The sequence below is a fragment of the Bufo gargarizans genome, chromosome 2, assembly GCF_014858855.1.
Source record: "Bufo gargarizans isolate SCDJY-AF-19 chromosome 2, ASM1485885v1, whole genome shotgun sequence".
NCBI lineage: Eukaryota > Metazoa > Chordata > Amphibia > Anura > Bufonidae > Bufo > Bufo gargarizans.
The window spans coordinates 245,699,399-245,721,787 of record NC_058081.1 but is presented as its reverse complement, the minus strand read 5'-3'; the positions used below and the strand labels follow the sequence as shown (position 1 = coordinate 245,721,787).

The 22,389-nt window shown below is 42.7% G+C and overlaps 1 protein-coding gene across 3 annotated transcripts in view; it reads left to right on the top strand.

Annotated features, from left to right (window-relative positions):
* COG5 (component of oligomeric golgi complex 5) overlaps nt 1-22,389 on the top strand; it is a 412,214-nt gene that overhangs the window by 301,288 nt on the left and 88,537 nt on the right. For all 3 annotated transcript variants that reach the window (XM_044280195.1, XM_044280194.1, XM_044280193.1), the window contains one exon: nt 9,106-9,205. In XM_044280195.1, coding sequence (XP_044136130.1) covers nt 9,106-9,205 — 100 coding nt within the window. The remainder of the gene's footprint in view (nt 1-9,105; nt 9,206-22,389) is intronic.

Sequence of the window (22,389 nt, the reverse complement as noted above, 5' to 3'; positions counted from 1 at the left end):
AACTACAAGTCTCATCATGACCAGTTTAGTCCGGTTTCACACTTTCGGCAGTAGTTCCAACAGAGAACAGCCCGTAAGAGATCTCTGGGTGTGTTGCGGCAGGCCAAAGGTCAGCCACGTGATGATCGTTGCCTCGTGTTCAGGTGAATGACGTCGACGGAGGAAAATGACAGAAGTCTGAGTATAGTTCAAAACCTTGTCAGGACCCTAAAGTGAAAGTGTCCTGCACCCTTTATTTATACACAGTTCACAGGGTGTAACCCCTCAAAGTAAAACATGATTGGTTTACAGACATTTCAATAATGGCTTTTGAATCCATCTATTGATTGGTTAGTTATTTTTCAAGTTTCACTTTACAAAAAATGTGTTAACTAATGGGTTTAGAATTTTAAGCAAAAGAGGCAAAATTACAAGGAGTAGTACAAATGTTATCTTATCTTAACACACACAGTTCACTTCTATAGGTTTTCTTTTAGCTTGCATTTGTCCTTTTCAAATGTCAGCACATTATACCATGTATACAGAATAAAATGAAAATCACTTTTATATCCACAGTAAAAGCTGGATAATTTCCTTAACATTTCCCTCCTTTTTTTCATTTTTCTGTTCACGTGGTAGACGTTTTTTCCTTCTGAAGGCTTCATTGTATCATGTGTGTCTTGCTAACTACTAACCTGCCTGAACAAACAAATGACCCCTTAGACAGCCCGTACTTCACAGAGTATACAGATAAGCTGCATAGACCATGCGATACAAGCATCGATTCCAGTCTGTCTAGTAGTTGTCATTTAATTAAGCATACATACATTTTATTAACACCACATACGACACACAAACACTATGTGGATGTAGGTGCAGCATTGTTGTTCCATGCATCATTGTCCATAGTTCTGGATACACCTTCTTCTGCTCCTGTGTTGGAATCTCTAGGAGTTGGTAGGTCAGCTATACCTGCTAGGAGCATCAGCAGTAAGCCTAACAGTTTCTGTGTAGCTGTTGTCCTCTGTTGTAGAATCAGGAAGATGAACATCATCTTGGGCGTTGCTGTCCCTTGGTTGGACAGTGCTGTCAATCATGGCATATCCCTTGACCAATATGGTGAGTAGGCCTGGAACCGCCTTGAAAGTCCACCTCCATCCTCCTCTGGTCAACGTTATGGACACTTCGGTGATGGGAAACCTGGAATGGACACTTCCTTCCTGCAAAAGATGAGTCTCCATCCGAACTTCTACTTAGGACCTAGAGCTACTTAATACAGAACAGAAAGTAATAAACGCAGTAACCGTACCTCATGAGTGATTCCATCTTGGACCACCACTATAGTGACTCCATACTGTTGAGAGTGTAGAGCTTGTGTGATCCCTAGGGTCTTCAGTATGTGTCCCATTATCTCCCCAGTGAAGTGGGTACCTCTGTCTGACTCTATCACCTCTGGAATCCCATCTCTGCAAACTACCTCTGACAATATTTTCTTAGCTGTATTTTTGGCTGTAGCTGTAGTTACTGACCAAGCTTCTGGCCAGCCTGAGAATACATCAATGGCTACAAGGACATACTCATATGTGCTCACCTTGGGTAGCTGGATGTAATCCACCTGCACTCTTTGAAACGGGTACAAGGGTTTGGGAGTGTGTTTCTTGGGGGTCTTTACAAACCTCCCAGGGTTATGTCTGGCACATGTAAGACAACCCTGAACAAACTTTTCAAAGAGGGTCTGAATTCCAGGTGCAAACCAATGTTCTAACACTAGTGCGCTCATAGCTCCTTTCGACAAATGAGTAGGGCCATGTGCTAAATTGGCCATCATCGGATACAAACTCCGAGGCAAACATGTTCTGCCATTTACCTGCCAGAGCTCTTCTGTCTTCGTAGCCCCCGCCTCCATCCATACCTTTTTGTCTTGAGGCGTTATCTGGGCCTGTAATTCCTGCAAGAGCGACAAATCTGGCATAGTTGGAAAAAACAATGTCAGGAGCGGCAGACCGGCTGCTTGTTTGGCTGCTTGGTCTGCTTGAGCATTTCCCACAGCCAGCGGATCATCTTGCTTCACATGGGCTGGCACTTTAACAATGGCTACCTCTGTGGGCAGCTCTAGAGCCTCTATGAGGCTCTGTACTGCTTCTGAATTTTTAATTGGTTTGCCCGAGGAAGTCAGAAATCCCCTAGTTTTCCAGATAACACCAAAATCATGTGCTACCCCGAAAGCATACCTGGAATCAGTGTAACAATTTATTCTCAGTCCCTTACCCATTGTACATGCGTCAGTGAGTGCCTTCAACTCCGCCTCCTGTGCAGACGCACAAGATGGGAGTGGTTTTTGTATGATTACCTTACCATCCTGGATTACCGCATACCCGGTGACAAAGTGTCCTTGTTCGTCATTCCACCATCTGGAGCCATCTACAAAATACTCAGCATCAGGATTAGTTAATGGTGTTTCAGTAACATTTGGTAACCCTTTTGTTTCTGCAATCATCAATTCATGACAGTTATGATTTGCAACTGGATCAGACATGTCTACTACTCCCACTCCCCCCTCCTCTTCTAAATCCACTGGCATCAAAGTAGCTGGATTTAGAACAGTACATCGCTGTAAGGTAATGTGGGGACTGAGGAGCGTCATCTCATATTTTGTGATCCTGGCTTGAGACAAATGTTTCAGTTTGGTGGAGTGTAGTAATTCAGCAACTGAATGTGGTGCTTGTAAGGTAAGAGGGTGTTGCAGTACCAAGTCTTCCGTCTTTAGCACCAATTCAGAGGCAGCAGCGACAGCTCTGAAACATGTGGGTAGTGCTCTGGCAATACAATCCAAACTGGTAGAATAGTATGCTATAGGCCGCATACGATCCCCATGTTTCTGCGTCAGTACACCTGAGGCAAATCCCCCTTGCTCATGACAATACAACGTGAAAGTTTGTTTGTAATTGGGGATGCCCAATGCTGGTGTCGTGGTGAGAGTGAGTTTTAATGTATGAAATGCACTCACAGCTCCTGGTGTGAGTTCAAAGGTCTCTCCTTTGAGGCAATCATATAGTGGCTGCATCATCTGAGAGCAATCCTTAATCCAGGGGCGACAGTAACTGACAAGTCCAATAAAGGCACGCAGAGCCCTTGGAGTACTTGGCAGGGGGTGCTGCCGGATAGCAGTAACCCTCTCAGTCGTGAGGTGTTTGGTACCTGGAGAAATACAGTGACCTAGGAAAATCACAGTAGATTTACAAAGTTGCAGCTTCTCCTTGGAGGCTTTACAACCATTTTCAGCAAGGAAAATAAGCAAAGATAAAGATTCTTCTTTACACTGTTCAGAGCTGTGGCAACAAAGCAACAGATCATCAATATATTGTAAAAGAACAGTGTCCGGATAGGCCGGCTGCCAGGACTGCAACACAGAGTGTAAAGCAGTGGAGAAAATATCAGGGGAATTGGCAGCCCCTTGTGGTAAAACGACCCATGCATACTGCTTGTGACGAAAAGTGAAAGCAAAGTAGGGCCAGCATTCTTCATCTAAAGGGACAGAGAAGAAAGCATTTGCAAGATCAATGACAGAAAAAGATGTGGCATCTATGGGCACTTGGTTTAACAGTGTGTGTGGATTGGGCACTTGTGGTGTATTTATGACAGTTACAGCATTCACTGCCCTTAAATCATGTACCATACGATAGACTGGAGGCTGACCCTTCACAGTCTGTTTCTTCTTTACAGGAAATAGGGGTGTATTAAAGGGGCTTTTTATATTATTAACCCTTTCCCCAACAGCTCTTCCAGATCATTTGCAATGGCATCTTCCTGTGCTTGGAAGTTGCCCACAAATGTGATGGCACTTACAGCCAATCTGGGGGTGTATTCTGAGAGGCAGAGGGGGCACTAAATGTCATTAAGTACATAAGTGCACACAAAGTCTCTTCAGACACAGGGGCTGTAATTTGGGGTTTTCCTGAAGAGAAATCCACAGATGCCCTCATGGCACTGAGTACGTCAGTCCCCAGCAAATTGTATGGACTATCTGAGCTTACCAACACACGCGTGACAATAGATGCAGCATCATGAATATTAAGTTTAACAGGCTTTGTTAGTGGGAGTTTAACAGTTGTCCCCTCAACCCCTTGACAGTAGATGTAATCTGAGGAGATAAGCTCCTCAGGCACATATTTTTCTTGTATTAGGGTATGGGCTGCTCCTGTGTCTACCAAAAAGTCAATTGAATTCCCTGTGTCCTCACATGTGGATGTGATGATTAGTTGTGGACCTGGGATTGCGTCAAGGGGGTAGTTAACGTTGAGGGAACTCACAGGATTGCCGTCACTTCATTGAGAGGTCCAGGCAGTAGCCTGACCTCTTCGGGGACATTTGACTGAGAAATGCCCTTTTTTCCCACAATTCCAGCATGTTACTTGGTCCCAGTTACGTGGAGACTGATCCCCACCTGGTATTCTTTCGTGAAACCTGCCCTTAGGTTTAAAAGGTTGGTTAGCCATTATTGGCTTCTTTTTATTTTGTAAGTCTAGCTCAGCTCCCTTTGCTATGGCCACTAGGTCAGGGAACTGGCAGGTCCGCCAATCAGGGCGAGCCTTCTTCACCGCATCCTGTATGGGTGCTTTTAATCCAGACATGAATGTATGTTTTAGTAGTCTCATGTCCTTACTGTCTCCTGTCTCATACCCATAGTCAAGCCAGAGCTGTTCTAAAGCTGTGGCATAGTCAGCTACAGTCTGCTTAGCGTCTTGTGTTTGCATCATAAAAGTGTCAGTCTGATTGTCCTGTTGCTCTTTTACCCAGGGTTTAAGGGCCATGATAAATTCCTGGCCTGACTGGTCTGTGGCCTTATCCACTGGGACAGTACCAGGGGCCTTTGCCATCATTTGATTCTTAAGTACTTCCCCTCCTTTAGTCTCTAGAAGACTCTCCAGATCCGCCCAAGTGGCTTTATATGCGGTCTGGATACTTTCCAATTTACGAAGGAAAGTACTGGGGACAGTACGGGGGTCTGGCAAAGTGTTACACATAGCCAGTAACTCACTAGGAGTCCATGGCCTATAGACCTCATAATCATGTGTTTCCAGTTGCCCAGCTTTCACTGTGGGGAGGGTCTTATTGACTAATGGGTATAAGCCCACACGAGAGTGTGGCTTGGACCCCCCACAGGCTGAGCATCTCACTCTTGTGTCTGGGTTCTGTTGTCCACAATTAGGACAAGTCCACCCCTCCGGGCTTTTATATGGAGGTGGTGCTGTGGGAGGGAGAGATTTTTGTGGGTTATGGGGGATAATACACCGTACTTCAGAAGGGATGTTTAATTCTTTTGTAGGCAATTTAATTTCATCCCATATTTCATACATAGTCCCTTTGTCAGTGTCTTTTGCCTTATGGGCAGTCAAAGTCATTCCCTGGGCTACATCATACCACATTGTGGCCTGGTCATATTTGTTATGGTCTTCCAACCACCCCTTAAAATTTGTAAGAAATTTCTGCCATACTGGTTCATCCAATGTTCCATTCACACCTGCTCCTAATTTCTTTAGCATTTGTCTACAGTCTTTGGTTGCTTCAGTGCCCTTTGCGCATTGCATAATATCAATTGCAGAGACCCATTTCTCTGCTCCCTTCTCAGAGGAACGCTTACTCTGTGTAGCCCCCATCCCGTGGGTGGCTCCTTGTAATTCACTATCCAGGTACTCACACACCTGGTGAATTACAACAGTGCTGTGGACACACTTCCGAGGCAGCACTATCAGTAGTGCCGTGGACACACTTCCGAGGCGGCACTACTATTGGTGCCGTGGACACACTTCCGAGGCGGCACCAATTTTCCTACCAGTGGTGCTGTGGGCACACTTCCGAGGCAGCACTATCCACTGGTCTGGCAATACTACAATATAGTCTTGCCCTCACACAGAGTAACTCACACGTCCTCTCTGGGGTTACTCGCTGGAAACCCCTTAAACCCCTCTTCGTTCTTTCTATGGCACAGGAAGCAAACAAATACTGCAATCCAAATGATTATAACTGCAACCACCCAATCCAAACTGGAATCATAATACCCACGCATGTATACACTGTACAGCACAGGAATTGGCAGCAATGCAGTAATTCTTCCTCACACAATATCAGCAGGCACTCAGTACATGTGAAACCACACAGTATGACATAACATTGGAACAACCCCTGACCTCAGGCGCCTTTTCAGGTACCAACAAGGAACTGCAGGGCCCCTATCCAAACTTACTGGACAGCTTTATACACTGCCACTTCTCACAGCCTCCTCCAGTATAGGTCTGTCAACCCTTTCTCCACCAGAACCAGAGGCCTCCAGAGTCAGGGACCGGACAAGCCAGTCAGCGAGCTCTAGACTTTCAGCTTGGCTCAGGAGGAGCAGGGACAGACCCCTCCAAGATTCAGCTTATCTCAGCCACTCACACATTCGTGCATTCATACGCCTAAAGACAGTTTAGCACATATAGGGGAAATATTACATTCACCAGAACACGGTACAGGCACCACGTTCACACACCACACTGCAGAACAGCGAGCAGAGCTCAGGAGACAGGTAGTAACACAATGGGTTACTTACCGCGGTCTTCCTGGGTCCTGGTCTCCGTGTCGCGATCTGCAGCTAGGAGTGTTGTTATGGTGCCCGCATTCTCCACCAGAAAATGTTGCGGCAGGCCAAGGTCAGCCACGTGATGATCGTTGCCTCGTGTTCAGGTGAATGACGTCGACGGAGGAAAATGACAGAAGTCTGAGTATAGTTCAAAACCTTGTCAGGACCCTAAAGTGAAAGTGTCCTGCACCCTTTATTTATACACAGTTCACAGGGTGTAACCCCTCAAAGTAAAACATGATTGGTTTACAGACATTTCAATAATGGCTTTTGAATCCATCTATTGATTGGTTAGTTATTTTTCAAGTTTCACTTTACAAAAATGTGTTAACTAATGGTTTAGAATTTTAAGCAAAAGAGGCAAAATTACAAGGAGTAGTACAAATGTTATCTTATCTTAACACACACAGTTCACTTCTATAGGTTTTCTTTAGCTTGCATTTGTCCTTTTCAAATGTCAGCACATTATATCACATGTATACAGATAAAATGAAAATCACTTTTATATCCACAGTAAAAGCTGGATAATTTCCTTAACAGGTGCAATGGGGCCGGCAGACATTTTGGTAACCTCCTGCAATCCCAGATCCAAAGGGCTTGGGTAGGCTGTTCTCTGCTGGAACTGCAACTCCCAGAATGTCAAGATTGTTATTGTAGGGAATCTGTGAACATTACATGGAGAGGGATGCAGTAGGAGAAAACGACAACTAACCATATTAGGATGTTATGGGCTATCATAGGACACCACTCACCTCTTCTCCAGGCACACACAGAAGCTCCCCCCCAGGAAGTTCACTGCTCTGTCATCCTGCCTTGATCACATGATGACATCATTGCAGGTCCTTTTTGCTGTAAAACTACTGATCACATGATGAGGACATAACTGCAGGTCCTTCTCCACAGCTAGTTAGGTTTTCACAGCTAGCTATGCAAGTGTAATTGGAGGCAGGGCTTTCCTGCATGGCTGGGCCCTCTTCCTCCACGGGCCCCATAGAAGCTGCGTGGTCCACCTCGATTAGAGGTAAGCCACTGTCTTACATATAGGAAAGGAAAAGGAAAAACTATGGGAAGTTGGGAATATCAACAGCAGTCTGGGTGAGATAAGCATAGTACAGTGTGCTAAATGCTAAAAAAAGTAGGCTAAAGTACGCACTGCTAGGAATAGCTATTAGGCTTTTTTTACCTAAAGATCTCTTGGTAGTTAGGCTGTCTTCTGCAATTGTAAGGGTATATTCACATAAATACAAATTTGGTGCAGAAATTTCTCCAACCCATTCATCTAAAGGAGGCTTGCAGAAATCCCTGTGCTTGCACTAAATCAAGACATGGGAGGAGAAGAAGGAATCTAACAAAGAGCTATTAGAGCCAAGTGAGCATAGCAGCGGTGAAGCCAAACACTATTTTCCTCTTACCGTCCTAATACCCAGGTTATGGTAAAAATGTATATACATGAAGAATTCAAGAATTTAATCTTCTTTTTGACTTTTAATCTCCTGTACATAATTGTAACTTGTGGTGTTATCTACAGTATATTGCATTATGCCCTAATATCTATCTATTCATCCCCTCTCCCCAAACCTGGCTTTTATTAGGCCAGGTTTACATCTGCATTGTGAACATCGACACTGTAATCCGGTCACTGCTTCCTGTGTACATGCCGGCTTTCAGACGGACAAATAATTCTACGAGCAACATTTTTTGTGGCCAGAAAGTGGCCAGATTATTGCCGGATCCCATTATAGTGAATGGGGATCCGGCGGTGCACGGTGGTGTCTGGCTATGCTGGATACAGTGAACTCCGGCAGTCTGTTCCTCTGCCGTAACAGACTGCCAGAGTTCACACTTCAGTTATTTGGTCAGCTATTTCCATCAGTTATTGTGAGCCAGTACCAAGTGCGGGTCAAAAACACAAAACTGGAGGAAATCTTTATATTACACCTGATGTCTGAGTAGGCTTCACTACTGGTTTTAGCTTACAATAACTGATGGAAATAACTGACTAAATAACTGAAGTGTGAACTTGGCTTTAAACTGAAGTGTGAACTCTGCATTAGAAGCACAGTAGATACAACTATAGCTGGACACAGCCTCATGTATATGGTAGAATTTCAGATCCAGTGTGACACCAGTGCCTGTGATTTAATGCCATTGTTTTCCATATTCATATAGAATCAGTGAATTGCATATTATGGGGTTATCGGGATACTTGCTGCCCTATAAATAATTCTCCCTTCATGTACTGCAGTACAGGCTCGTGTACACAGCTCTGTTATGTGTAAGCCTGTTAAGTGTCTCAAGTCATATCTCCAGTTTTATCAAGCTGTTTTTAAGATGCACCCTATAATGTGTGTTGCATCCTTGTAGTTTAGCACATTTCCTTTTAGTAGTCAGACGGGTCCAGAAGGCTCGTATTGTATTGTGACTGTTGTTTTGTATAATCTGAAGGATTATTGTAACTAAATATAACAGTTATTTTATCTCCACCGTTGTAACTTGTTTCTTTACAGTGAAATGAATGTGGCTGCTGTGGACCCCAATCTCTGCATTGCTGTCTCAAAAAACGTCGCAAAAACCATACAACTTTTTGGTGTCAAGTCTGAGCAGCTGGTAAATCAATTTCCTATTTTGTCCTTTCAATGTTAGTGATGTATGTGTCATTGCAATTTACGGAGTGCTTAATGGACATTTAAAGGGGTTGTCCAACCCCATGACATCTTTTTACAAAGAGCTTACAATGGTATACAATAACAAAAAGAATAATACCCTCCATTCCAATCCTGTACCACTCCTCTGATTGGCTGCAGTAGTCACATGTGATGTTGACACAGCGCAGAAGTCCTAGGTTCGAATCCAACCAAGGACAACATCTGCACAAAGTTTTTATGTTCTCCCGATTTTAACGTGGGCTTCCTCTGGGTACTCCAGTTTCCTCTCACAGTCCAAAGACATACTAATAGGGAACTTACATTGGGAGCTCCACAGGGGATAGCGGGTGATGACAATATCTGTAAAGCGCATCAGAATATATTGGTGCTATGTAAACAAGTAATAAATAAAGAGCCAGCTGAACAGAGGTTAGTGGCCATCTAGGGAAGGGGAGTGGTAAGGTATTGCTCCTTTCATTATATTACACCATTGTGAAAAAGTGAGTTGGAAACCGTATGTTAACCAATCTCAGAATGTGTGTGAATGTCCGTGTAGCTAATGATATACTCGTACTACACTCCCTATGAAAATTTCCAACTAGCAACACAAAGGTGTAGTTATTATAATAAATAAAACTTAACGTTATGTTGATAAATCAATTAGCGCTTGAGTACCGGACTGGTCGGGGTGATTCAGATGACGGGGGAGGTGGGAGGATGTAGTTTATAGATACTGTCCCTACCTTGCCCTGTCATGTCTATTATGCCCTAATAGCCTCCTAAATACGTAGTCATTGCCCTGACAAGAGCAGCCCCATCTGGAACCTTACCCTGTTGCCAAGCCCTAAAAACCCTATTAAAGGGAGTTGGGGGAGGGAACACACAATGTCTGTCAATACCCTTCCCGAACCGCAAATGAGACATTTTTTGAGAATTTTTGCTGAAACTTTTTTTTGTTGTTGTTTGGCTCGAGGAGGGTTTTGACAGACATTGGGTGTTCCCTCCCCCCAACTCCCCTTAGTAGGGTTTTTTAGGGCTTGGCAACAGGGTAAAGTTTCGGATGGGGACGCTCTTGTCAGGGTGATAACTCCGTATTTAGGAGGTTGTTCGGGCATAATAGACCTGACAGATTTTGTGTTGCTAGTTGGAAACGGTATGTGTTATACACTGCTGAGGGCTTCACTGGATACAAAAGATCCAGCTCTCCTTAGAGCCAAAAAGAGACACTATAAAAATCAAATGACATGGGAAGGAGAGCACATATATAAAGTTCATCTCTCTGCAGAAATATAACATGCATTACGCAAGTCCTCAAACACTCTGTTTACATTAGCATTCAGGGTTTTCGTATTCCTTTTCAGTATTTCAATCAATAAGAGGGGGCATCAGGATTTGACAGTATGAATATGAAAACAGATCCATCACAGCTGTCATGATGGAAGCCATAATACTAGTGTGAACATTATGTATTAGTCCATTTAATATACTGTGCTGTTTTTTTTCTTAATTTTGTTTACTGCACCATTTTAATACTGATTGCTTTATTAAATAAAAATGAGGGGCTTTTAGAAAAAAGACAGAAAGGATTGGGAAAACACATATGGGTGTGATAGGAAATCAGTGTTAAAGGGGTTATCCGATATCTAAAATATCCCACCAATGCCTGGGCCCCTTGTATGGCCTATACTTGCCTACTTCCCGTCTCCTGCGTTGCTCAGGATCCCTGCACGGCCACCGCTGCATCAAAACATCCGACAACGGGGGGGGGGGGGGGGGGGGGGGAGCAGCCAATAGCAGGCTGCGACAGTGACCAGCTTCAACTGCTAAGCATCCTGAAATATGTAAAACATTAAAACATTTTCCTGGGCAATGGGGAGACAGTGAAGGGATTGGCAGATTGCATCGTGTACACAGCTCTGTTATGTGTAAGCCTGTTAAGTGTCTCAAGTCATATCTCCAGTTTTATCAAGCTGTTTTTAAGATGCACCCTATAATGTGTGTTGCATCCTTGTAGTTTAACAGAAGGGATTGGGTGAGAGGTGGATTAGTTGGGTAGCAGAGTCGAGGAGATTGGAGGGGTGTGAGAGTGCTAGATGGAAGGCCACAGAGGAGAGTGTTGCAGTAGTCTAGGCGGGAGATGATGAGGGTATGTACAAGCATTTTTGCAGATTCAAAGTTAAGGAAAGCGCGGATGCTGGAGATGTTTTTGAGTTGGAGGCGGCAGGTCATGCAAAGGGCTTTTCATGTGCGTTCGGAAGGAAAGGGCAGAATCCAAGGTCACTCCAAGGCAGCAGACTTGGTTGACCGGGGATAGTGTGCCGCCATTGATTGTGATAGATAGGTCTGTTGGGGGGTGTTGAGCAAGATGGGGGAAAGATGATGAATTCTGTTTTATCCATGTTAAGTTTTAGAAAGCGAAAGGCGAAGAAGGATGTTATAGAAGATAGACATTGTGGGATTCTTAATAGTAAGGTGGTGATGTCTGGACCAGAGAGGTAGTTTGTGTGTCGTCAGTATAAGAGTGATATTGAAAGTTATAGGACTCTGAGCTGTCCCAGGCCAAAAGTGTAGATAGAGAAGAGCAGGGGTCCTAGGACAGAGCCTTGCGGGACACCAACAGAGAGGGAATGAGACGAGGAGGTGGTGCGGGAGTGGGAGACGCTAAACGTCTGGTATGTGAGGTATGATGTGAGCCAGGAGAGGGCCAGGTCAGTGATGCCAAGAGATGAGAGCGTTTGCAACAGAAGGGAGTGGTCAACAGTGTCGAAGGCAGAGGACAGGTCAAGGAGAAGGAGGACAGAGTATTGTTTCTTGGTTTTGGCTGTTAGTAGGTCATTGGTGACTTTGGTAAGGGCAGTCTCAGTCGAGTGGTGGGGTTGGAAGCCAGATTGTAGGCGGTCAAAGAGGGAGCAGGAGGAGAGGTGAGAGGACAGTTCAGAATGGACATGTTGTTCAAGTAGCTTTGAGGCATACGGAAGAAGTGATATGGGGCGATAACTGGACAAAGAAGATGGGTCAAGTGAAGTCTTTTTGAGGATGGGTGTAATGGTAGCATGTTTAAAAGCAGAGGGGAAGACACCAGAGGATAGTGATAGGTTGAAGAGATGAGTTAGGGTTGGGATAAACACTGTGGTGAGGTTAGGGATGAGGTGGGATGGGATTGGGTCAAGTGCACAGGTGGTCAGATGAGATCTGGAGAGTAGAGTGGAGAGTTTTTCTTCTGTAATGAGAAGGAGAAGCGGAGAAGCGGGTTTTGGGAGAAGAGGACCGAGTAGTTGTGTAGAGGGTCTGTGGGGACTGTGTAGTGAAGCTTTCTTTGATGTTGACTATCTTTTGTTTGAAGTATTTGGCAAAGTCCTCAGCTGAGAAGAGAGGAGATGGTGGGGGCAATGGGGGACGGAGAAGGGAGTTAAAAGTGTTAGAAAGTTGTTTAGGGCTGTGGGACAGGGAAGATATGAGAGATGAGAAGTAGGCCTGTTTTGCATCAGCGAGTGAGGATTTGAATATGAGGAGGGATTGCTTGTATGCGGTGGAATGTTCTTTTGAATGGGATTTTAGGATATTTCCTGTGTAAAATGTAAATAAAAGCAGAATGCAATGATTTTTCAAATCTCATAGACCCATGTTTTACTCACAATAAATATCAGATGTCGAAAGTAAGGTATTTTACCATTTCATGGAAAAAAAAGGACATCTTGTCTGATGTATGGCTTCTTCTTTGCATGATGCAGCTTTAACTTGCATTTGTGGATTGCACGGTGAACTGTGTTCACAGAAAATAATTTCTGGAAGTGTTCCTGAGCCCATGCAGTGATTTCCAATATAGAATCATACCTATTTTTAATGCAGTGCTACCCGAGGACCCATGGATCACAAGCATCCAATAATGACTCTCCATCTTGCCCCTTGCGCACAAGGATTTCTCCAGATTCTCTGAATTTTTTGATGATATTATGTACTATAGATGGTGAGATATTTAAAATGTTCACAATTTTACATTGAGGAACATTTCTGTGAAATTGTTCCACAATTTTGTAGGTGTAGTTTTTCGTGGATTAGTGAACCTCTCCCTATCTCCCTAACTCTGCCTCAGTCATAAGACTCTTTTCCTCCTCCAGCAGTTTTTTTTTATTAGTACTACTTACTTTTCCAACCTTTTGTTGTCACTGTCAACTTTTTTGAGATGCGTTGCTGCCATAAAGTCCTTTAATGAGTAATTCTTTTTCATGAACTGGTAAAATGTCTCACTTTCAATATTTGATGTGTGTTCTATCATCAATTGTGAGTAAAAGATGGTTAAAAGATGGATGTAGGAGTTTTGCACGTCATTGTATTCTGTTTTATTTACATTTTTAGATTTTACACAGTGTCCCAACTTTTTTGGAATTGGGGTCTTTCTATATTCCCAGATGTTAATGCATTAGATGCTGTTTCACTGTCTTAATTTGCATGAATGACAATTTTGTCTTGAGAAAACTGTTTCTGTTATGCAAGATGCTCTAGGCTAGCTATAATTGTATTGTACTGACTTGCATTGACTAATGTGGCTTCCTTGGCTAGGATTATGCATCTTCGACATTGCTAAAGAGGATTAAGCTGGAAGTGAAGTCTTATGCACGGCTTGCCTAATTGGCTCCACAGAGAAGTGTTTATGTCCAGAAACACAGTATAAATATATACATGTGAAACTCGAAAAATTTGAATATTGTGCAAAGTTCATTTATTTCAGTAATGCAACTTAAAAGATATACGAGATAGACTCATTACATGCAAAGCGAGATATTTCAAGCCTTTATTTGGTATAATTTGGATGATTATGGCTTACAGCTTATGAAACCACAAAGTCTTAATTTTGAGGTACCCTTTGCTCAGGGGGTATGGATTAATTAGCTGACTAGAGTGTGACACAATGAGCCTAGAACATTGAACCTTTTCACAAAATTCTAATTTTAAGCTGCATTAATGCAATTCCTTTTAATTTGCATTACTGAAATAAATGGACTTTTGCACGATATTCAAATTTTTCGTAGTTTCACCTGTATGTATGTTTCAACCATCTGACATTTCCTATAACATTTTAACATTTACAATAAAGAAAGCATTCAGAATTGTAATGATAATGCCAATTATCTCGATTAGAAAAGGAGCAGAATTTTGCAGATGTTTGTATTTCTGCATTAGTAGGCCTAAACTAAACAAATCCTTAATATATTGCTTAGAAATCCCTTGATATTACTTAAAGGGGTTGTCTGGGTTCAGAGCTGAACCCGGACATACCTCCATTTTCACCCAAGCAGCCCCCCTGACTTGAGCATCGGAGCAGTTCATGCTTCGATGCTCTCCTTTTGGCCTGTGCTAAATCGCGCAGGGCAAAGGCATTTTCAGGAGCAGTAAAACGGCTAGGGCAGCTCTAAAGCACACCCATCAGAGCCGGTGATGTCACCTCACACACTGCCAGGCGGAAGCCTCCGCTCAGCAGTGTGTTATTGTAAACAACCGACCCCGTGCCCTGTGCGATCTAGCGCAGGGCAAGGGAGCGCATCGTAGCATGAGATGCTCTGATACTAACATCTTGGGGGCTGCCTAGGTGAAAATATGGGTATGTCCGGGTTCATCTCTGAACTGAGCCCTTTAATTGGGCTATGGCATGTAATTACAGTTACAAAGCAAAACATTATGTGCTTGCTCACATTTTAAGGCATCTATTCCAAGAAAAAGACCTGTCTTGGAAAGCTTGGTAACTCTCTTGGATGTACAGACGTGGACAAAATTGTTGGTACCCTTTGGTCAATGAAAGAAAAAGTCACAATGGTCACAGAAATAACTTTAATCTGACAAAAGTAATAATAAATTAAAATTCTATAAATGTTAACCAATGAAAGTCAGACATTGTTTTTCAACCATGCTTCAACAGAATTATGTAAAAAAATAAACTCATGAAACAGGCATGGACAAAAATGATGGTACCCCTAGAAAACACAGAACATAATGTGACCAAAGGGACATGTTAATTCAAGGTGTGTCCACTAATTAGCATCACAGGTGTCTACAACCTTGTAATCAGCCATTGGGCCTATATATATGGCTCCAGGTAATCACTGTGTTGTTTGGTGATATGGTGTGTACCACACTCGACATGGACCAGAGGAAGCAAAGGAAAGAGCTGTCTCAAGAGATCAGAAAGAAAATTATAGACAAGCATGTTAAAGGTAAAGGCTATAAGACCATCTCCAAGCAACTAGATGTTCCTGTGAGTACAGTTGCACATATTATTCATAAGTTTAAGATCCATGGGACTGTAGCCAACCTCCCTGGACGTGGCCGCAGGAGGAAAATTGATGACAAATCTAAGAGACGGATAATCCGAATGGTAACAAAAGAGCCTAGAAAGACTTCTAAAGAGATTCAAGGTGAACTTCATGCTCAAGGAACATCAGTGTCAGATCGCACCATCCGTCGTTGTTTGAGCCAAAGTGGACTACATGGGAGACGACCAAGGAGGACACCATTGTTGAAAACGAATCATAAAAAAGCAAGACTGGAATATGCCAAACTACATGTTGACAAGCCACAAAGCTTCTGGGAGAATGTCCTGTGGACAGATGAGACAAAAATCGAAGTTTTTGCCAAGGCACATCAGCTGTATGTTCACAGACGAAAAAATGAAGCATATCAAGAAAAGAACACTGTCCCTACTGTGAAACATGGAGGAGGCTCTGTTATGTTCTGGGGCTGCTTTGCTGCGTCTGGCACAGGGTGTCTTGAATCTGTGCAGGGTACAATGAAATCTCAAGACTATCAAGGAATTCTAGAGAGAAATGTACTAGCCAGTGTCAGAAAGCTTGGTCTCAGTCGCAGGTCATGGGTCTTGCAACAGGACAATGACCCAAAACACACCGCTAAAAACACCCAAGAATGGCTAAGAGGAAAAAATTGGACTATTCTAAAGTGGCCTTCTATGAGCCCTGACCTCAATCCTATTGAGCATCTTTGGAAGGAGCTGAAACATGCAGTCTGGAAAAGGCACCCTTCAAACCGGACACAACTGGAGCAGTTTGCTCATGAGGAGTGGGCCAAAATACCTGCTGAGAGGTGCAGATGTCTCATTGACAGTTACAGGAAGCGTTTGATTGCAGTGATTGCCTCAAAAGGTTGCGCAACAAAATATTAAGTTAGGGGTACCATCATTTTTGTCCATGCCTGTTTCATGAGTTTATTTTTTTACATAATTCTGTTGAAGCATGGTTGAAAAACAATGTCTGACTTTCATTGGTTAACATTTATAGAATTTTAATTTATTATTACTTTTGTCAGATTAAAGTTATTTCTGTGACCATTGTGACTTTTTCTTTCATTGACCAAAGGGTACCAACAATTTTGTCCACGTCTGTATAATGGTGAATTTCGATGGCAACCTTTCTTGGGGCTCTAGTTGGCTCCATTCACATGAATAGGCAGTTCTATGGGGGTGCCGGCCGGGTGTATTGTGGATCTGCAATGCACTATGGACGTCTGAATGGAACGGCCTAACAAAGAAGTCAATTCGAGGACCTTGATTGTTAGTCAGCACTGGATCTTTAACTACAGCTCAATCTAATTGTACTCTGAGGTGAGGACTAAAATCCCACACCTCAAAGTACAGTTATGTCACTGAGATAGCACTGGCACAAGAGTTTTGCCTATACCAACGACGGCAAGAGCTGGCTATAGTATACAGGTGAAACTTGAAAAATTTAAATATCGTGCAAAGTTAATTTATTTCAGTAGTGCAACTTAAAAGGTTAAACTAATATATGAGAGGCTCATTACATGCAAAGCGAGATACACTGCCTGTCCCAAAAAAAAGTTGCCACCAAAATAAAGCCTTTAGCTTTCATTACGGCACCTATTTGCTGTGGCATTGGTTCGATAAGCTTCTGCAATGTGACAAGATTTATTTCCATCCAGTGTTGCATTCATTTTTCACAAAGATCTTCCATTGATGATGGTAGAGTCTGACTGCTGCACAAAGCCTTCTCCAGCACATCCCAAAGATTCTCAATAGGGTTAAGGTCTGGACTTGGTGGTGGCCAATCCATGGGTGGAGTTTCATGCTCCCTGAACCACTCTTTCACAATTTGAGCCCGATAAATCCTGGCATTGTCATCTTGGAATATGCCCCTGCCATCAGGGAAGAAAAAATCCATTGATGGAATAACCTGGTCATTCAGTATGTTCAGGTAGTCAGCTGACCGCATTCTCGGAGCACATACTGTTGCTGAACCTAGACCTGACCAACTGCAGCAACCCCAGATCATAGCACTGCCCCCACAGGCTTGTACAGTAGGCACTAGGCATGATGGGTGCATCACTTAATCTGCCTCTCTTCTTACCCTGATGTGCCCATCACTCTGGAACAGGGTAAATCTGGACTCCTCAGACCACATGACCTTCTTCCATTGCTCCAGAGTCCAATCTTTATGCTCCCTAGCAAATTGAAGCCTTTTTTTCTGGTTTGCCTCACTGATTACTGGTATTCTTACGGCTACACAGCTGTTCAGTCCCAATCCCTTGAGTTCCCTTTGCATTGTGTGTGTGGAAATGCTCTTACTTTCACTATTAAACATAGCCCTGAGTTCTACTGTTGTTTTTCTTCGATTTGATTTCACCAAACGTTTAAGTGATCGCCGATCACGATCATTCAGGATTTTTTTCCCTCCACATTTCTTCCTCGAATGCGATGGGTCCCCACTATCCTTCCAGTTTTTAATAATGAGTTGGACAGTTCTTAACCCAATTTTAGTAGTTTCTGCAATCTCCTTAGATGTTTTCTCTGCTTGATGCATGCCAATGATTTGACCCTTCTCAGACAGACTAACATCTTTTTCACGACCACAAGATGTGTCTTTCGACATGGTTGTTTAAGAAATGAGAAGCGACTCCAGTTGAGGTTAAATAACTTATTGACAGCTGAAAGATAATCGCCCATGCAGTAATTATCCAATAGGAGGCTCATAACTATTTGCTTAGTTAAAACCAGGTGGCGACAGGCAGTGTATTTCAAGCCTTTATTTGTTATAATTTGGATGATTATGGCTTATAGCTTATGAAACCCCAAAGTCACAATCTCAGGTACCCTTTGCTCAGGGGGTATGGATTAATTAGCTGACTAGAGTGTGACACTTTGAGCCTAGAATATTGAACCTCTTCACAAAATTCTAATTTTAAGCTGCATTAATGCAATTCCTTTTAATTTGCATTACTGAAATAAATGGACTTTTGCACGATATTTTCATTTTTCGAGTTTCACCTGTACATCCGGACTCCCACTTCAATAGCAGAGATCAGTGTAAGCTTGCATTCCAGCTGTTTAACCCTTTAGATGCCATGATCAAAAGTGACTGATATCTGAGTGGATACACAGAGAGGGGGCTCTTCTGCCACTCCATTACTCCCCACAGTGCAGTCATGGAGTGCCAATAGCTGCTATGGCAATTGGGCGACTAATTTCCTATTAAACTGAATTTACATGTAGAAATCTCCCATACAGATTCATTATTTCTGGGTATCAGAGACAGCACAGAACCAAGGGTTTCAAACAGCAGAGACCCGAGGATAATGAACGCAACCGGCAATAATTCAGATTGCGGTTATTAAAGCCTTTAGATGCCGTGATCAAGTGTGATCATGGCATCTAAAGGGTGAAAAACCGGGAAGCTCGTGCTTCCAGATTTCTTACCGGCATCCTCTGCGGCCAATGAGTGAAGCTGCAATTTTTATTTTGTCCAGCAGGTGGCAGGCCAACATAAGAAATGAGCAATTTTGTATCAATATGGATATATATTAAACATAATGGTACAGAATAATAAATAAATAAAAATACTGAGTTTTGCAGCTTCAAGCACAAGCTACAAAACCATAAAAAAGTTTTTTTTAAAAGTTAAAAATATATATAATTTAAAAAATATATATATTAAAGTTTAAATCCCCCCATTTCTGTAGAATAATAAAATAAATGCATAAATAAAAAATATAAACATTACGGGCATCACCATATTCTGGGGGTCAGAATATGGTGATGTAAAAAAAAGTTTTATTTGATTTTTAAAAAAAATGTTGCTGCTTTTAAAACAGAAAGTGATACCTCATAAAATATTTATTACTTAACATTCCCCATATGTCTACTTTATGTTGGCATCATTTTGTAAATGTCATTTTATTTTATTTAGGATGTTAGAAGGCTTATAATTTTAGAAGCAATTCTTCAAAACCCGACCAGTTCAGGTCTGAAGTCACTTTGTGGGGCTGACATAGTGGAAACCCCCCGTAAATGACCCCATTGCAGAAACTACACCCCTCAAGTTACTCAAAACTTATTTTACAAACTTTGTTAACCCTTTAGGTGTTCCACAAGAATTAAAGAAAATGGAGATGACATTTCTAAATTTCACTTTTTTGGCAGAATTTCCATTGTGATCATTGTTTTCTTTAACACATCAAGGGTTAACAGCCAAACAAAACTCAATATTTATTACCCTGATTCTACAGTTTACAGAAACACCCCACATGTGGTCGTTAGCTGATGTAAGGGCACAGGGCAGGGCGCAGAAGAAAAGGAGCGCCATATGGTTTTTGGAAGGCACATTTTGCTGGACTGGTTTTTAGATGCCATGTCCCATTTGAAGCCCCTCTTATGCACCCTTACATTAGTAATTCCCAAAAAGTGACCCCATTTTGGAAACTAAGGGATAAGGTGCCAGTTTTAGTGGTACTATTTTGGGGTACATATGATTTTTAATTGCTCTATATTACGTTTTTTGTGAGGCAAGTTTTTGCCACAGTTTTTATTTTTTTTGAAGATTCATCTGACAGGTTAGATCATGTGCTATTTTTATAGCGCCGGTTGTAACAGACGCAATGATATCAAATATGTCTACTTTCTTTGTTTTGTTTAAGTTTTACATAATAAAGCATTTTTGAAAAAATTAAATATTTTTTTGTATCTCCATTTTCTGAATGCCTTAATTTTTTATTTTTCTGCCAATCATCTGATGCAGGGGCTCGTTTTTGCAGAATGAGTTGACGTTTTTATTGTTACCATTTTTGGGTACATCATTTTTTGATCATTCATTATTACACTTTGTGGGGCAAGGTGACAAAAAAATAGTTGTTTCGGAACGGTTTTTATTTATTTATTTTTACAGCGTTCACCTGAGGGTTTAGATCATGTGATATTTTTATAGAGCAAATTGTTACGGACGAGGCAATACCTAATATGTATACTTTTTCTTATTTAAGTTTTATACAATAATGGCATTTTTGAAATCAAGATAATGATGTTTTAGTGTCTCCAGAGTCTGAGAGCCATATTATTATTTTTTGACCAATCATCTCAGATAGGGTCTCATTTTTTGTGGGATGAGGTGACTGTTAGATTGGTACTATTTGGGGGGGGGGGGGGGATTACGCCTTTCTAATCACTTGGTGTTGCAAATTTTGTGATGTAAGGTGACAAAAAAGTCTTTTTTTTTTTACACAGTTTAAATTTATTTTATGGTGTTTATCAGATAGGGTGGATCATGTGATATATTTATAGAGCCGGTCATTATGGACGCTATGATACTTAAAATGTGTAGTTTATTATTATTTATTTTATTTTAAATTTACATTTTTTTTACTTATTTATTTTTACTTTTTTTTTCTATTTTCACACTTTATCAAGTCCCACTTGGATCTTGAAGATCCAGTGGGGCTGATAGCTGTATTATCCTTTGCAATACTCTTGCATTGCAAAGTATAATACTATCAGTTTTTGATAGATGTCAACACTGGACGCCTTTGCAAGGCGTCCGGTTGCCATGACAACCATCGGGCCGCTGCCATCACCGCACGGGCAGCCAGATGGTTAAGAGAGGGAGCCCCCTTCCTCTGTTAACCCCTTGAATGCCGCTGACAGTGGCATCTAAGGGGTTACAGCAGAGTGTCGGCATACAGGATCAGAGCCGCTGCCATCAGATACAGAAGGGGCACAGCACAAGAGGGCACAGATGAGGGCTGGGGAGGGGACACAGATGGGCAGGGGACATGGATGGGGAAGAGGCCATAGATGGGGCAGGCGGGCACAGTTGCCGGCACATACATAGTGCACGGCCGGCAAAGCTGGAGGAAGGGCGCACAGAAGTGGGCACAGATCGGGGCAGGGGGCTCACATATTGGGAGGCACAGAGGATATTGTACTTGATATCAGGCTTTGATTTGCAAAGTGCAGATCAGAGCCTGAAACCGGCATTTTAACATTGCCACGCACCGATTGGTTAGTCTACATAGACTGACCAATTGGAGCGATCGCAGACAAGAGACCACTCAGATTGGTCCCTTGCCGGCATTACTGGATTGTATGCTGCATGTGATAGCAGCAATACAGGGGCAGAAGCTTTAATTAAAGAGCTTTGCAGCGTTTGTATTAAAGAGCTGCCATGACGTTTATATACTGTGAGATAGTGACAGGTCTCACGCAGGTTAGAGGCAAGGAAGGGGTGGATAGTGCGGTCCACGCCATCATTCCACCACAGGTGAGACCAGCTGGAGGTACTCAGCCTGGCAGAAAGCACCTACCAGAGTGTCAGAAAGGGGGGAGTGTGTTACCTGTAGACAGAGGCCTGGAGGCTCTGTCTGTGTGGTCTCAGCTGGACAAGGCTGAGGGACCACAAGGCTGGGAGATAGCCTGGAGGTGGGGGACAAAGCGATGCCTGGGAGGGTCGCAGGGCTATAGTCAGGCGGACTACTAGGCCCCAATCCCCCACAATAAACACTGAACTGGAGACAGTGGGCGTACTGTGCTCTGTACAGCCAGAAGGCCGTGGGACATTGGCTGACAAAGCCGCATGGGTTCACAGGGTGTGAACTGTGTCTTAGGTGAGTCAGAAACGTCATGTTTAGTTAGAGCCCAGCCGGGCAGGTGTTTATTTTGTATTATTTATGTTTGGTTTGCTGAGGCACAATAAATGCACTGTTTGGACATGAAACCTGGTGTCCTGAAGACGATCCCTTACAATACGTGCTAGCTGCACCCGGCATGTGTAATTAGCACGTATATAGCCGTATTGCAGTCGTGAAGGGGTTAATGAGCAATGTAAAAAAGAAATATTGCAAATGTCAAAATAGTTT